The sequence below is a fragment of the Oncorhynchus gorbuscha genome, linkage group LG06 (assembly GCF_021184085.1).
Source record: "Oncorhynchus gorbuscha isolate QuinsamMale2020 ecotype Even-year linkage group LG06, OgorEven_v1.0, whole genome shotgun sequence".
NCBI classification, from domain to species: domain Eukaryota; kingdom Metazoa; phylum Chordata; class Actinopteri; order Salmoniformes; family Salmonidae; genus Oncorhynchus; species Oncorhynchus gorbuscha.
The window spans coordinates 12,983,103-13,001,192 of NC_060178.1; the positions used below are offsets into that span (position 1 = coordinate 12,983,103).

The window sequence follows — 18,090 nt, forward strand, 5'->3', positions numbered from 1 at the left end:
GAAGAACGGTACATGGGCCAAAACACACATTTCAACCTCCATTGTGATGGTGTATATGTTTACTGGTGTTCATTTCATATGGAATTTAATTGGTGTTCGGTTAGTCATGTATGTATGTATGTATGTATGTATGTATGTATGTATGTATGTATGTATGTATGTATGTATGTATGTATGTATGTATGTATGTATGTATGTATGTATGTATGTATGTATGTATGTATGTTTACATTACATTTACATTTAAGTCATTTAGCAGACGCTCTTATCCAGAGCGACTTACAAATTGGTGCATTCACCTTATGACATCCAGTGGAACAGCCACTTTACAATAGTGCATCTACATATTTTAAGGGGGGAGGGGGGTGAGAAGGATTACTTTATCCTATCCTAGGTATTCCTTAAAGAGGTGGGGTTTCAGGTGTCTCCGGAAGGTGGTGATTGACTCCGCTGTCCTGGCGTCGTGAGGGAGTTTGTTCCACCATTGGGGAGCCAGAGCAGCGAACAGTTTTGACTGGGCTGAGCGGGTATGTATGTATGTATGTATGTATGTATGTATGTATGTATGTATGTATGTATGTATGTATGTATGTATGTATGTATGTATGTATGTATGTATGTATGTATGTATGTATGTATGTATGTATGCATGTATGTATGTATGTATGTATGTATGTATGTATGCATGTATGTATGTATGTATGTATGTATGTATTGTAAACAGTTGAAAACACAAAAACTTGCAGTAAAGACAGGAAATACAAATGAGCACCCTAACACTAAAATGGACCAATCCACAAATATATTTACACATTATACAAACTGACTGAGGCTCTATTCATTTAGTCTTGTGCATTTTCCCCAAAGTAACTGAGGTGTTTAGGAGTGGTGTATGCTGACGGCTTAAATAATGAGGAGACATTTTGATATGAACGCATTGAATCCCATCGAGTGAATAAACATCAAGTCAGGAAGGCCTGGGGCAAAAAGCTACACACACACACCACACACACACACACACTAAAAGGACCCCCCTAGGAATTGAGTTCTGGGATTCCTGGATGTAGTGTGAAAGCTGCCGGGAACTGGCAGGAAGTACGCCCCATAATTTTACAAACTAGCCATCTAAGAATGCGTTTCCTTTCCTGTACAACAGGAAATTACCAGCAAAAGTCCCGCCTCCTCTTCATGGTCTACTGTGATTTGGCACAACCGCACAAGAGGTGAGCTGGAATTCAGTGACATCACGATGCACACAGAGGAGCGCTGGAATTCAGTGACATCACGATGCACACAGAGGAGCGCTGGAATTCAGTGACATCACGATGCACACAGAGGAGCGCTGGAATTCAGTGACATCAAGATGCACACAGAGGAGCGCTGGAATTCAGTGACATCAAGATGCATGAAAGAGAACGACTGATTCTGCTCAGAGGGAATTGGGGAGGGTAACAAAAATGCCTGGTATGCAGAGTCCCTTTAATGTGTGTTGTTCCATGTGTGTTACATTTTAAACCAAAAACACAAATGTGTGATTTCTAGGACGCAGATTACAAGTTGCATCAGAGCACAGCTTTACACTGAACAACATTCCACTAGCAAAGTAATTGCACCTGGAGAGCCAATCACATTCTCTGTAGCCGATGGAAAACCTTTAAACAGGTTAACATTCAGAAGACCACAGGGCCAGATGAATTACCAAAGACGCGTACTCTGAGCATGCACTGACGAGCTGGCAAGTCTTCACTGACATTTTCAACCCATCCTCAACCCAGTCTGTAATACCTACATGTTTCAAGACCACCACCATTGTCTCTGTGCCCAAGAACGCTAAGGTAACTTGTCTAAAATGACTATCACCCCATAGCACTAACATCTGGGTTGTTCGCCAATGCTGGAAGGGGGGCCTTCCCCCAGAGTGAAAAAGTTTGGGATTCCCTGCGCTAGAGAACGTTGCCGGGCGGTGCTCAAACATAAGCACCAACACTTGATTAACAGTGTAAACTATTGTAGAGGATTCATTGCATGAAGAAATATATCAGGATTTTTTTTGTTTTGTTTCCTTTACAATAAAATGTAGTCCTATAGCCTATTTTAGTTTCCTTTACAATAAAAACACACTAATGTAATCCATTTGATAAACTTTATTTGTAGATTCAATTAGTAATAGAGTTAATAGGACAATTCCAGTTACAGCTCTGTTTGACAAAGTAGAAATTAAAAATGATAATAATAAATAATAAAAACAACCCCAGGTGCCCAGGTGAAATGATTTGTCTAAACAAAAGCACCAGTGCATGAACAATCGTAAAGGATGAATTGTGGCCTTATACGCATGCCTTTTCACATGAATCAATCTAGTCTTCTCTTTATGCTCCGTGTCCACAGTCGGCACACATTTTCGGGGCTTTGTGCGAGCAAGCCCCACAAACAAAATTGATTGAACTTCAGTTTATTGGGCCTTGTTTTGTGTGCACATGCCACATGTGTGGCATGGCCTCTGGGGAAAAAGGTCCACCCCATACCCCAAGAGTACAATAAATGCTTGAGTTCATCCATAAACATGTCATGTACGGTTTCCTTTTCTGTGCGCATAAGCAACAGTACAATCTGATATGCTGCAACATCTGCATGTCAAACTCATCACTCCTTTCTACCCAAACCGTGATATCCCTCCCAGACTCCTGTCTCACCGTGCCATCCCTCCCAGACTCCTGTCTCACCGTGCCATCCCTCCCAGACTCCTGTCTCACCGTGCCATCCCTCCCAGACTCCTGTCTCACCGTGCCATCCCTCCCAGACTCCTGTCTCACCGTGCCATCCCTCCCAGACTCCTGTCTCACCGTGGCAGTTGGGATCAACGTCTGTTGGCTCTGTTGTTTTTCTGCGGCGAGACTCAGGCATCGGAGGCAGAGGCTCCAAGTAAACATCAGAATCAGATTACTTTTCATCAGCAACGTCGATTTCAAGTTCAATAGCCAATCCGCCATCCAACTCATCTAAATTCTGCAACATTTGCAATGCTGTCAGTGCATCCATTTGTTTGGTTGGGCTTGCCATTGTATGGTTGTACTCAGCGTCTATAAATGGTATATCATTTCCTGAGTCATATCAATCTTTCATAATAAAATAAGACCGCCCACAACTCTTCATCATTACACTATTGTTCTAAATTCAATCATCCTCTTCACCCTCAGAATTCAGATCAAATTCAATCACCCTCTTCCTCATTCCGTTCATTGAAGTCACATGCACCATTATCAGTTTGTCAGGTGTCTATCGCCCATTCATTGATGACAGAATAGCATATTTTAAAATTGTATGTGATTGGTTTTTGCTTTTATGTTACTTGTAGCCAGAGCAATGCTGCCGTGCAAGTGGTCATGTTCTGAATGCATGAACAGCACGGACATTCCTGGAAAAAGTGACACTTGGAAATAGAGTTGCACCTCTTCAATTGAGAGAGTTATAGGACACTAATAAATGTCATAGAACCAGCAGAACATGCTCTTTCTGATACTATATAGAAATCAAAATGTCTTACATGCATGTGACTGAAGGAGGATTTGATAAAGTGATGCTCCTTTCCCTGCATCTGTTAACCCACTGTTCCTAGGCTGTCATTGAAAATAAGAATTTGTTCTTAACTGACTTGCCTAGTTAACTAAAGGTAACATAAAATTAAAAAATGTAGGCATAGTTGAGGTGGGCCTGACTGGCATTGTTCCTTTCCTGCTCATCAACTTTTATTGAGTCAAGGATATGTTTTGTATTATTCTAAAGGCCTAACGCAACACATAGCATATTTTCGTTTCCCTTACAATACATTTGATTAGTGATAAGAGTTACAGTCAATAACAGTCCTGTAACAGCTTCTTTTTACAAAAGATAAACATAAGAGAATGGCATCAATTCGCAAGGCACACGGTCAAATTATTAACATGAGCGCCAATTCTGATAGAGAGGCATACCAAACAATTAAAATTACATTTACATTTACATTTAACATTTAGAGCGCCAAAATTGCTGATCCAGAACAGTCAGTGCATAAATCTTAAAGGGGGGTGAGAAGGATTACATCCCAACCTAGGTATTAAAATCAACATCTTATCACCAAGCCCCTCCTCCTCCTGTGCTGTGACACCAAGCCCCTTCACCAAGCCCCTCCTCCTCCTGTACTGTGACATTCTCCTGTACTGTGACACCAAGCCCCTCCTCCTCCTGTACTGTGACACCAAGCCCCTCCTCCTCCTGTGCTGTGACACCAAGCCCCTCCTCCTCCTGTGCTGTGAGGACAAGCCCCTCCTCCTCCTGTACTGTGAGGACAAGCCCCTCCTCCTCCTGTACTGTGAGGACAAGCCCCTCCTCCTCCTGTACTGTGAGGACAAGCCCCTCCTCCTCCTGTACTGTGAGGACAAGCCCCTCCTCCTCCTGTACTGTGAGGACAAGCCCCTCCTCCTGTACTGTGAGGACAAGCCCCTCCTCCTCCTGTACTGTGAGGACAAGCCCCTCCTCCTCCTGTACTGTGACACCAAGCCCCTCCTCCTCCTGTACTGTGTACACTGAGTATCTTCCCACCCACACACAGACACCAAGCCCCTCCTCCTCCTGTACTGTGACACCAAGCCCCTCCTCCTCCTGTACTGTGTACACTGAGTATCTTCCCACCCACACACAGACACCAAGCCCCTCCTCCTCCTCCTGTACTGTGGCTCCTCCTCCTGTACTGTGACACCAAGCCCCTCCTCCTCCTGTACTGTGTACACTGAGTAACCCACACACAGACACCAAGCCCCTCCTCCTCCTGTACTGTGACACCAAGCCCCTCCTCCTCCTGTACTGTGTACAATCTTCCCACCCACACACAGACACCAAGCCCCTCCTCCTCCTGTACTGTGACACCAAGCCCCTCCTCCTCCTGTACTGTGTACACTGAGTATCTTCCCACCCACACACAGACACCAAGCCTCTCCACCTGCCACTCACAACAACAAAGAGGAAGGATCCCTCCTTCCTCTCTGACAACAAGCAGTTTCAACTCGCTATTTTAATTTGAGGTTTGGTCCAACAGAATGGGTGAGATGGAGAGAGACGTTATTTTACTGTAATAGAGGAGTTAACCTTTCTAACTTTGACCCTTTATATGTCTCAACTCCCACCGTGTAGAGCAGTCCTAAAACGGGAGAATCAATCAACATGTATCTCAGTTTCTGTCAAGACACACAGTAGCCGCATTTAAGCCATGCTGTTATGTGCTTGGTTCCCATCCGGAGGCACTAGGACCCCTGGGGGTACCTGGCCTATCCACAGTGGGAGCTTGAGAAGACTGATGAGACCACAGGCAGACTGGTGAAAGGTACATGAGTGGTAGTCCGGGCAGAGCAACATTCAGTTGGTGGGACAGTAACCGTAAAAGGTTGGGAGCGACTGGTCGAGTAAAAAAACATTATATAAGGATTTGGCAACTTGTTCTCATTCTGAGAAATAAGCATCTTCTTATCCAGGAAGCCACTTGACTTCAACATCTTAACAAAATGAACAGGCTGTTGTTCCAACAGATGGAGACAGACAGAATCAACATCTTATCACCCATTCCATCCATGTCATTCTGTGGGCTGGTATCGTTGGTGCATTCAGAAAGTATTCAGACCCCTAGACTTTTCCCACATGGTTACATTGCAGCCTTATTCTAAAATGAATTAAATAAACACCCCCCCCCAATACAATGTCCCATAATGAAAACAGCTTTTAGAAAATGTATTAAAAACAGAAAAACCAAGCCATGAGTTGGAAGGAATTGTCCGTAGAGCGCCAAGACAGGATTGTGTTGAGGCACGGATCTGGGGAAGAGTACCAAAAAATGTTCTGCAGCATTGAAGTTCGCCAAGAACACAGTGGCCTCTGTTTGGAACCACCAAGTCTCTTTATAGAGCTGGCCACCTGTGGAGATGGGAGAACCTTCAAAAAAGACAATCATCTCTGCAGCACTCCACTAATTAGGCGTTTATGGTAGAGTCACAAGATGGAATTCACTTCTCAGCAAAAGGCACATGACAGCCTGTTTGGAGTTTGACAAGAGGCACTGAAAGACTCTCAGACCATGAGAAACAAGATTTTCTGGTCTGATGAAACCAAGATTGAACTATTTGGCCTGAATGCCAGGCGTCACGTCTGGAGGAAACCTGGCACCATCCATACGGTGAAGCATGGTGGTGGTAGCATCATGCTGTGGGGATATTTTTCTCACAGCAGGGACTGGGAGACTAGTCAGGATCGAGGGAAAGATAGAGAGATCCTTGATTAAAACCTGCTCCAGAGCACTTAGGACCTTAGACTGGGGTGAAGGTTCACTTTCCAACAGGACAATGACCCTAAGCACACAGCCAAGCAAACGCAGGAGTGGCTTTGTCGCTCTGAATGTCCTCTGAATGTCCTTGAGTGGCCCAGCCAGAGCTCGGTCTTGAACACGAGCAAACATATTTGAGTTCTGAAAATAGCTGTGCAGCGACGCTCTCTATCCAACCTGACAAAGCTTGAGAGGATCTGCAGAGAAAGCGAGAAACTCCCCAAATACAGGTGTGCCAAGCTTGTATCATCATAACCAAGAAGACTCAAGGATGTAATCGCTACCAAAGGTGCTTCAAAAGTACTGAGTAAAGGGTCTGAATACTTACGTAAATGTGATATTTCCAGTTTCTAAAAACCTGTTTTTGCTTTGTCATTATGGGGTAGTGTGTGTAGATTGATGAGGGAATATATATATATATATATATATATTAGAATAAGGCTGTAATGTAACAAAATGTAGAAAAAGTCAAGGGGTCTGAATAATTTCAGAATGAACTGTATATCGTTTTATAAAAATATTATAATTAATTGTTTTTATTTTGTATCCCAATACCTGGGTGTATGTAGTAATGCATGAAAACAAACTGATTAAAGAACATTTGAGGAAAAAAAAAAAAAAAAGAAAACCTCCAATGTTTTATCGGAGCCCCTCTGTCGGGCACCATCTTAACCATAGTTAAGATGGCACACACACACACGCTGCTGCTGCTACTACTACTGTCTGTCTATTATCTATCCTGTTGCCTAGTAACTTTACCCTTACCTATTATGTACAGTACATCGCTACCACAATTACCTCATACCCCTGCACACTGACTTGGTTCTGGTACTTCCTGTATATAGCCATGTTATTTTCTACTCCCTACATTCTACTCACTGTTGTCTACAAAGCATGTGAAATAAAATTTGATTCTACACTTCCATGATCTATGCAAACTCTAAACACGCACACTTAATGGCCAGCAAGGTAATGTCAGTTTTGTTTATAGAGAAGGTCCCATCTTTCCAGTTGTTTATAATAACAGGATGTTATGGCTGTCTATCTGTAATTGATGAAATGAGTAGTACAATGGTAATGCTGTACTGCAACATAAGAGTCTGCCTTCTTCATGTTGGTCATTCAGCGGGTGAAGAACATAGCAGATTAGCTCATAAAATAATGCTCATTTTGCTCAGCGGTTCTTAAAAACTTCACACAAGCAAAACCAACAGCTCGGGACATGAAATGTGACTGAACCTAGAAGTGGCATCAGGGTCGTGTTCATTAGGTGCCAAACGGAAGACAACCGACTGGAATATGGAAAGACTACCTGGACTTGTCCAATAAGAAAAAGCTTATTTTAGCTTTCTGTTGAAACATTTTTAAATATATTTTTTAAAGTATTTGTTGCGGAGAACTTTTACAGAGACAAACATGGTTTTGACCCGAAATAGTATTAACATGAAACATTTCCAAAGCAGTGTGCTAGTAGCGTCGACTTGGCTGAGACCCCAATCTCTCACTCTCACCAAGCACCTTGTACATCCCATCTAGCCAGGCAAGAAAGGAGTGAGGGATTAGCAGTGTGTGTTTTTATACACAATCCATTCATTGAAAACAAACATGCAAAAGATAATCCAATGAGGCATTGTGAGCGGTGTGTTCACTCACATCCCCCCACAGGACAGACACCAGGCTGTTAGTCAGGCCCGTCTTTGTATTCTCTGGTTCATTGTCTGACAGGGGTGAGAGAGTGAGTGAGAGGATGGGTAAGGCCCATGTCACTCACAGATCATTAATCTAATGTGGTTTGCTTTAGTCCACCCTACTGTTCTGAGTCAGGCCCAGTCTGCTTTACAGCTCCTCCGTCTTAGGTCAGTCTTAAGAGTAAACAGTAAACCACTTTATTGTCCCAGGCTTGTCCAGTTTTGCTGCCTGTAGTAGTCCTAGAATGGTACCTACTTCACTAGCCCAGGTTATTAGTGGTTTAGTAATACTATAGACTTCCACCAGCAGGAGTCTATTGTACTTTCCTCAACCTCTTCACCATTCTTGGTTGGCCCTGGTTAACTAGGTCAAGAGAACCAGCTGACCAAATTAAGTTTAACTTCCTGATTTGAAAGAGGAAGTCAAGGATTTCTCTCTAGTTTAAACTTCCACTGAGGCATTATAGAAATCAAATTTTTCAACAAAAGGTTGCAGTTGTTGTCTAGCTAGGACTTCACCAGCTATTTCAGAGGATGCCATTGGTGTTGTTTCCCTCTCATCCATAACTTTTACTCACTATTTACTTCCCGTTTGTTAAAAGTAAAACCGGGAGAGAGGTGAAGACAGAGTTCACTTGTATCCATCGTCACTCTGTAGGCCCATCGATACACCACCACACAGGGCGTATGGAAGAGATCAGTATGCAGCATGAGAATTATAATTTAGTCATAACTGCTCTGTCATTTCCTGGTTTCTAAAATTCTAATAGTTAGCCTAATTTCAGTTTATATGTCACAAAATAATCAAGTATAGTGTAGTGAATCATTGTGCCATTTAAACCGCTGTGAAATATGTTTTCCCATAACCAAAAATATTGTATTTTCAGCTGGTGTACAAAACTGAAAGTAAAAATATATATTTTTAAACTAAAGAATGGGAACAATAGAAATCACACACACAGCACCAATCTACTGCTTCTTAGACTTCCTTTCAATGACAGATATATAACTCTATGTGAATTTCTATGTGAATGTGGTCGGGTCGCCCAAAAAGTTACATATTGGGAAAGGGATATATTGACCTAGTCAGTTGTACAACTGAAATGTGTCCATTCATCAACTGTGCCCATTGAGCAACTGTCCCCACACACAGAAACAAGCACCATAGCCTGTCATAACAGGCAAGTCCTAGCTAGTACTCTGCTGTGACGACACAGGCGTTCTGTGCGTACAAAAGTCTTGACTTCGCAATGACTGAACTCTATGGTGCACTTCAGTGCTCTGTTGCAGATGGTGATGTCCCCTGGGCTTACTGCATGCTGGGAAGTCCTCTCGGCTTTCCAATACAAACTGCAGGGGGAGCTGGCCTGACTAAATGATTTTTAAAATCTGAGACATATCAGTTGTTCGAGCAGTTAATGTTGTTTGCTTGACTTTGGTTCTTCAATACAAGGGCCCGGCCTTGGGCTTAGCTACCACAGGTTGTCAAAGAGAAATAAAAAATAAAAAAAACAGGCAGATGTAAATACAATCGTTACCTCCTGAACTAAGCGCACTTGTTTAATTTAATACAAGAGCAAACATTACCACAGAAACAAACTCCACCTGCTTTGCAACATTTGATGCCAGCCCTTGTAGTGTTATCAACAACAGGCTTCCTTACACCCAACCTGTTAATCTGGAAGGTAACAAAATAGCACTCTGGCTCGAGTAGGGAGTTAACTGTGCTCGGCTGTGGGCCAGATTACTAAGGGTCTGGAAACCGATAAGGGGTGTCTTGGTCTGTAGAAGGTAACACTACACCACTGTGCCATGCTGGTTGAGAGTAGTGCTTTGCCCACCAGCACTCTCACAGTATTACACACTCGGCCTACATGAGAATGCCTGCTGCCATGGCAACGCTGGGCCGCTCTGGGGCTTGTCAGATGAGTCTGCAGTGGGGCATGGTGGGGAGCTGTATGGGCTTGTCCCCATTTAGGCTATACCAACATTACTGCTGCCTGGCAGCTAGGTTAGCAAACTAGGGCAACACACTGTTAAGGCGAAAGCATGTACAGATCGACATGAATACACACATCCAGACAACACGTTATGTAACAGTAGTATGTTTAACATACAGACATAGAACAGGCAGCCATAAACGTTCACAGAAAAACAGACAGAGTGAACTGGACATAGTTCTCAACTAATGGTATACAGTTGGTGACAGACACATTGAAAGGGTTTTAGGTAAATCTGACATTTCACAGATATTTGTTAAATCAAATTTTATTTGTCACGGGACATGGTGTGATGAAGGAAACATACAGGAACTCAAATCCTTCTGTTCACCTGATTTAGAATTCCTCACAATCAAATGTAGACCGCATTATCTTCCAAGAGAATTCTCTTCGATTATAATCACAGCCGTATATATCCCCCCCCAAGCAGACACATCGATGGCTCTGAACGAACTTTATTTAACTCTTTGCAAACTGGAAAACATTTATCCGGAGGCTGCATTCATTGTAGCTGGGGATTTTAACAAAGCCAATCTGAAAACAAGACTCCCTAAATTTTATCAGCATATCGATTGCGCAACCAGGGGTGGTAAAACCTTGGATCATTGTTACTCTAACTTCCGCGACGCATATAAGGCCCTGCCCCGCCCCCTTTCGGGAAAGCTGACCACGACTCCATTTTGCTGATCCCTGCCTACAGGCAGAAATTAAAACAAGAGGCTCCCACGCTGAGGTCTGTCCAACGCTGGTCAGACCAAGCTGACTCTACACTCCAAGACTGCTTCCATCACGTGGACTGGGACATGTTTCGTATTGCGTCAGATGGGAATATTGACGAATACGCTGATTCGGTGTGCGAGTTCATTAGAACGTGCGTCGAAGATGTCGTTCCCATAGCAACGATAAAAACATTCCCTAACCAGAAACCGTGGATTGATGGCAGCATTCGCGTGAAACTGAAAGCGCGAACCACTGCTTTTAATCAGGGCAAGGTGTCTGGCAACATGACTGAATACAAACAGTGCAGCTATTCCCTCCGTAAGGCTATCAAACAAGCTAAGCGTCAGTACAGAGACAAAGTGGAATCTCAATTCAATGGCTCCGACACAAGAGGCATGTGGCAGGGTCTACAGTCAATCACGGACTACAAGATGAAATCCAGCCCAGTCACGGACCAGGATGTCTTGCTCCCAGGCAGACTAAATAACTTTTTGCCCGCTTTGAGGACAATACAGTGCCACTGACACGGCCTGCAACGGAAACATGCGGTCTCTCCTTCACTGCAGCCGAGGTGAGTAAGACATTTAAACGTGTTAACCCTCGCAAGGCTGCAGGCCCAGACGGCATCCCCAGCCGCGCCCTCAGAGCATGCGCAGACCAGCTGGCCGGTGTGTTTACGGACATATTCAATCAATCCCTATACCAGTCTGCTGTTCCCACATGCTTCAAGAGGGCCACCATTGTTCCTGTTCCCAAGAAAGCTAAGGTAACTGAGCTAAACGACTACAGCCCCGTAGCACTCACTTCCGTCATCATGAAGTGCTTTGAGAGACTAGTCAAGGACCATATCACCTCCACCCTACCTGACACCCTAGACCCACTCCAATTTGCTTACCGCCCAAATAGGTCCACAGACGATGCAATCTCAACCACACTGCACACTGCCCTAACCCACCTGGACAAGAGGAATACCTATGTGAGAATGCTGTTCATCGACTACAGCTCGGCATTCAACACCATAGTACCCTCCAAGCTCGTCATCAAGCTCGAGACCCTGGGTCTCGACCCCGCCCTGTGCAACTGGGTACTGGACTTCCTGACGGGCCGCCCCAGGTGGTGAGGGTAGGCAACAACATCTCCTCCCCGCTGATCCTCAACACGGGGCCCCACAAGGGTGCGTTCTGAGCCCTCTCCTGTACTCCCTGTTCACCCACGACTGCGTGGCCACGCACGCCTCCAACTCAATCATCAAGTTTGCGGACGACACAACAGTGGTAGGCTTGATTACCAACAACGACGAGACGGCCTACAGGGAGGAGGTGAGGGCCCTTGGAGTGTGGTGTCAGGAAAATAACCTCACACTCAACGTCAACAAAACTAAGGAGATGATTGTGGACTTCAGGAAACAGCAGAGGGAACACCCCCTATCCACATCGATGGAACAGTAGTGGAGAGGGTAGCTAGTTTTAAGTTCCTCGGCATACACATCACAGACAAACTGAATTGGTCCACTCACACTGACAGCGTCGTGAAGAAGGCGCAGCAGCGCCTATTCAACCTCAGGAGGCTGAAGAAATTCGGCTTGTCACCAAAAGCACTCACAAACTTCTACAGATGCACAATCGAGAGCATCCTGGCGGGCTGTATCACCGCCTGGTACGGCAACTGCTCCGCCCTCAACCGTAAGGCTCTCCAGAGGGTAGTGAGGACTGCACAACGCATCACCTCGGGGGCAAACTACCTGCCCTCCAGGACACCTACACCACCCGTTGTTACAGGAAGGCCATAAAGATCATCAAGGACATCAACCACCCGAACCACTGCCTGTTCACCCCGCTATCATCCAGAAGGCGAGGTCAGTACAGGTGCATCAAAGCTGGGACCGAGAGACTGAAAAACAGCTTCTATCTCAAGGCCATCAGACTGTTAAACAGCCACCACTAACATTGAGTGGCTGCTGCCAACACACTGACATTGACACTGACCCAACTCCAGCCATTTTAATAATGGGAATTGATGGGAAATTATGTAAATATATCACTAGCCACTTTAAACAATGCTACCTTATATAATGTTACTTACCCTACATTATTCATCTCATATGTATATACTGTACTCTACAACATCGACTGCATCCTTATGTAACACATGTATCACTAGCCACTTTAACTATGCCACTTTGTTTACTTTGTCTACACACTCATCTCATATGTATATACTGTACTCGATACCATCTACTGTATGCTGCTCTGTACCATCACTCATTCATATATCCTTATGTACATGTTCCTTATCCCCTTACACTGTGTATAAGACAGTAGTTTTGGAATTGTTAGTTAGATTACTTGTTGGTTATCACTGCATTGTCGGAACTAGAAGCACAAGCATTTCGCTACACTCGCATTAACATCTGCTAACCATGTGTATGTGACAAATAAAATTTGATTTGATTTGATTTGATTTGGAAATACAAAAAGTGTAGACTTTACAGTGAAATGCTTACTTACACACTAATAGATGAAAAGATAATAGTAACAAAATAAAATAACAATGAGCTAAGTACAAGGAGTAACGGTACTGAGTCAGTGTACTGGGGCACGAGGTAGTTGCAGTGATTGATCGAGGTAATATGTAGGTTTGGTTAGGTGATTGATTGAAGTACTAACCTCGTCAAAAAAAAAAGAAACGTCTTTTCATGTGAACTGTGGCATCTTTCTTTTTGTGTTTTTCAGAGTTAGTAGAAAGGCCTCTTTAGTGTCCTAAGTTTTAATAACTGACCTTAATTGCCTACCGTCTGTAAGCTGTTAGCGTCTTAACCATTCCACAGGTGTATGTTCATTGAACAAGCATGGGAAACAGTGTTTAAACCATTTACAAAGAAGATCTGTGAAGTTATTTGGATTTTTACGAATTATCTTTGAAAGAGAGGGTCCTGAAAAAGGGACGGTTTTTGTTTGTTGTTGAGTGTATGTACATGTAGGTAAAGGTAAGCAGAAAGTCCGGGTTGCCATTTAACTGTTCAGCAGTTTAATGGCTTTTGGGTAGAAGCTGTTCAGGAGCCTTTTGGTCTTAGACTGCTACCGCTTGCCGTGTGGTAGCAGAGAGAACAGACTGACATGGGTGGCCGGAATCTGACAATATTTAGGGCCTTCCTCTGACACCGCCTGGTATAGAGGTTCTGGATGGCAGGGAGCTCTGCCCCAGTGATGTACTGGGCCATACGCACTGCCCTCTAATGCTTTTCCGTCAAATGCCGAGCAGGTGCCATACCAAGTAGAGATGCAACCAGTCAAGATCCTCTCAGTGGTTCAGCTGTCAAACTGAGGATCTGAGGGCACATGCCAAATCTTTTCAGTCTCCAGAGGGGGAAGAGGTTGTCGAACCCTCTTCACGACTGTCTTGGTGTGTTTGGACCATAATAGGTCCTTAGTTATGTGGACACTGAGGAACTAACCTTGGCAAGCTTGGACACTGGGACTATGGTGGTCTGCTTGAAACGTGGGTTTTACAGACAGGGTCAAGGAGAGGTTGAAAATGAAAAGGTCAGCACTAGGTGGTCAGCACATGCTCGGAGTATGCGTCCTGGCAATCGGTCTGGCCCCACGGCCATGTGAATGTTACCCTGTTTAAAAGGTTTTACTCACATTGTCCGGAACAGCTGGTGCGCTCATGCAAGGTTCAGTGTTCCTTGCCTCGAAGAGAGCTTAGAGATGGCATTCAGCTTGTCTGATAGGTTTACGTCACTGGGCAGCTTGTGGCTGGGTTTCCCGTTGTAGTCTGTGATAGTTTGCAAGCCCTGACACATCTGACGAGCGTCAGAGCCAGTGTAGTAGGATTTGAACTGCGTCCTGTACTGATGCTTTGCCTGTTTAATAGTTTGTCGGAGGGTGTAGCAGGATTTCTTTTTATAAGTGTCCAGATTTGTGCCCCGCTCCTTGAAAGCGGCAGCTCTAGCCTTTAGCTCAGTAAGGCTGTTGCCTGTACTCCATGGCTTCTGGTTAGGATATGTACGTATTGCCACTGTGGGGACGACATCATCCATGCACTTAATGAAGCCGGTGACTTATGTGGTAAACTCCTCAATGCCATGGGATTAGTCATATATTCCAATCTGTGCTAGCGAAACTGTCCTGTAGCTTTGAGTCTGCGTTATTTGACCACTTCTATATTGAGCGCATCACTGGTACTTCCCGTTTGAGTTTTTGCTTGTAAACAGGAATGGAGTAAGTCAGATTTGTCAAATGGAGGGTGAGATTTGTATGAGTCTCTGCGTGTAGAGGTGGTCTAGAGTTTCCCTAGTTGCACAGGCGACATGCTGGTGGAAATACGTTTAAACGTATTTATGTTTCCCTGCATTAAAATCCCCGGCCACTAGGAGCACCACATCTGGATGAGTATTTTCTTCTCTGATTGTGGCCTTATACAGCTCGTTGAGTGCGGTGTTAGTGCCAGCATCGGTTTGTGGTGGTAAATAGACATCAAGAGGTTCATAAAGGTGGTATCCCAAAAGTCCCCCTATTCACTTCATAGTGCACTACTTTGGACCATCATAGTCAATGTACAGTAAACAAAGCAGGTGTCCTGCTTCCTATACCTCCGAAACAGTGGGGGAAATAAACAAATGACGGCGTTTATATTTAAGACAATCATCTCATGCAGAACGGAAATGATGGTCTTTCTGTGGGAAGAATGCAACAGCAGCCAATTGTCCTGTTCCGTCACAGAGAAACACAATGAGACAGGAAGTGGGCTTTCTGGGAACACCACACACACACAGGCAACGCCTTTATTCCTCATTACTCATTCATTCTCTCATTACGAAATCTCTTTTCTGACTAAACCAGACTAAGAGGGAAGAGACACGGTAAATAAAAAGTCATTGTGTATATAGAGAAGTTAGAATTGTTTTGTGGCCTCCTTTCAGTTGAGCTCAAACCCACTGACAAATGAGTCAGACAGATGGTTGCTCACTTATAGGAAAATGGAGGCGAATGAATGGTATTTTGCGCCACATGCCTTCGGTCCTGTCCCAAATCTCAGAAATGTTGATTAAAAAGAGACCGATTTAGAGTAGAAAGAGCATCTTTCCTCTCAAAAAGGATTTAAAAAAGTGGAAGTATAGGAGGTCAAGCCTTCACAAAGAGTGGGCAACCATACCAGACTACCTGGCTACATGCTTTGGGAGCCAAAATGTATGTTTTGGCAGTGCTGGTATGATGTGGGACTTGTTACCTAGCTGTTTTGGCTGGGCTTTGTTGAACCCCTTTAAAATTATTTTATTGTGCTAGAATCTTACCCATTTGTTTTGGCTTGTCACAAGGCCTACGTTTAGACAGTCAGCCCAATTCTAATATTTTTTTCCACTTATTAGCCTTTCAACAAATCACATTAGACCTTTTCACATTAGATATTTTTCAGAGCTGATCTGATTGGTCAAGAGACACAATTAGTGAATTGGGCTGCCTGTCTAAACGCAGCCATTGTGTGGGCAATGGGCATTGCAACCATTACTGATTGCTTGGCTAGTGGTATTTGCTTTAGGGACAAAATTTGAGGTTTCAGTTTTAGAGTTTTTATGATCGTCTTATGCAAGTAGAGTACTAGACATACCTGATTGTTTGGCTTGTGCTGGGAAGCGGATTCTGGGATGGTGAGGGAGTGGCTCCTGGTGACCCCCACCCCTACCGACAACTGCCGAGGCTGAGAGCGACTTGCGAGATGACCCTTCACCTCAGTTGGTGGACTGCTGCCGCCAGCCCCTCCCTCAGTCTCATCTAGCAGCACGGCGTCCCAGGGGTCCCCGCCGGCTGGCCCTCCCACTACAGTCACGGTGCCGCTCGGTGCCGGTGAGGTGCACTCATCACCCTCAGCTTTGCACCTGTTGAGCGGGTCCAGGTCCAGCCACTCGAAGCGGCTGACGGCAAGTGGTTCTACGGCAGATGGCGGTGGGTTGGGCGCCAGCGAAACGGCACAGGTCGGTGCAGCATCCAGGTCAGTACTGGCTGACCTGCCGTTCTTCAAGTATTCCGAGGTGCTGTGGATCTTGTGAAAGAGCTTGGCCATCTCCGGGGTGACGGTGGGCTGATGGAACACCATGGCTCCGGGCTGCTGGATAGGAGTGAAGGCCATGAAGGAGGTCTGCGGGCCAGGCAAGCCCATGTAGGGCGGCATGGCTGGAGAAAAGCCATTCTGGAAGGAGCAGGTCTGGGGCTTGGGGAACGGAGCAGAGGGGAACATGGGAGCCTGATGGTGGGTTGGTGTGGACACGCCGGAGCCGGAGGGGGTGGAGAGGATGGAAGGCGTCCACTGGCCGTTGGGGAAGGGAGAGGTAGCTTGGCCCCCCGGGTAGGAGGCGCTGAGGTTGAATCCCAGCAGCGAGGAGGGCCGCGAGGCCTTGCCGCTGTTGGCCCCAAAGCTGTCGTCCAGCAGGAGCTTCTCCAGCTCCTCATTGGTCAGCTTGTCAACGTCGATGTCCTGGAACTTGTCCTTCTCCGCCTGCTTCTTGGCATCGGGGAAGACTATGAGGTCCTTCTCTGGTCGGCTGCTGGAGGAAGGAGTGGGCCTTGGAGCGGCAGTGGTGGGGGTCGCCGGGAGCGTGTGTCTCTTCTCCCTTTGTAGTTTCGCTAAGGCCTCCGCTTCCATGCGAAGGGCCTCCTCCTTACCCACAACCCCCATGGGCTGGGTCACGTCCAGCTTGAACCCATTACCACTGGATATCTGGGCCATGATGTCAATTTGAGGGTGCCATGTAAGTCGAGTTTGTAGTCAGCACGGGTGACAAATGGGTCAGACGGGAGATTTGTTTATTCAAACACCTGGAAAAGGACGAGAAAAGAGAGCAAGTCACAATACAGACATCACCAGGAACAGTCGACAACCACGACAGAGGCATCTGTTCTGCATTTAGTGAGCCATTTCCATAGCCAATAGTAAAGTCTGCAAGACAAAAGAAACTAGCCGATCCTAATGCCGTTACATTTTAAATTGCCTAGCAATGTAACAATGTATTACCAATGTATTACCAAGATTTATCAGCTATAATCACACGGGACCTTTAACTGTGACTTGTAAAAACAACAGAGCAAGAGGCTTACTGACATCCTGAAGTATCGAAGTTGTTCAACATGTAGAGACAGCAGAGAGAAAATCCCTGACAGCCCCACATACACAATGATGCACAGTCAGGGTCAAGGTGGAGACCATAAAAGGCCTGTTAAAGTTTACTGCAGCTGACTAGCACAAGGACTGTCACATGGGTTTCACACTATAGTACAATGTGCTTCAAAATATACCATCTTTCTTACTGATTTCACTGAGTGTAGCTGCAGTACGGATC

At 45.1% G+C, this 18,090-nt stretch overlaps 1 protein-coding gene across 2 annotated transcripts in view; it reads right to left on the reverse strand.

Moving 5' to 3' along the window:
• Positions 1–18,090, reverse strand: part of LOC124037555 (phosphatidylinositol 4-phosphate 3-kinase C2 domain-containing subunit alpha-like) — an 85,180-nt gene that overhangs the window by 51,045 nt on the left and 16,045 nt on the right. For both annotated transcript variants that reach the window (XM_046352368.1, XM_046352367.1), the window contains exon 3: positions 16,365–17,569. In XM_046352368.1, the coding sequence (XP_046208324.1) occupies positions 16,365–17,480 (1,116 nt within the window). In that variant the 5' untranslated portion in view covers positions 17,481–17,569. The remainder of the gene's footprint in view (positions 1–16,364; positions 17,570–18,090) is intronic.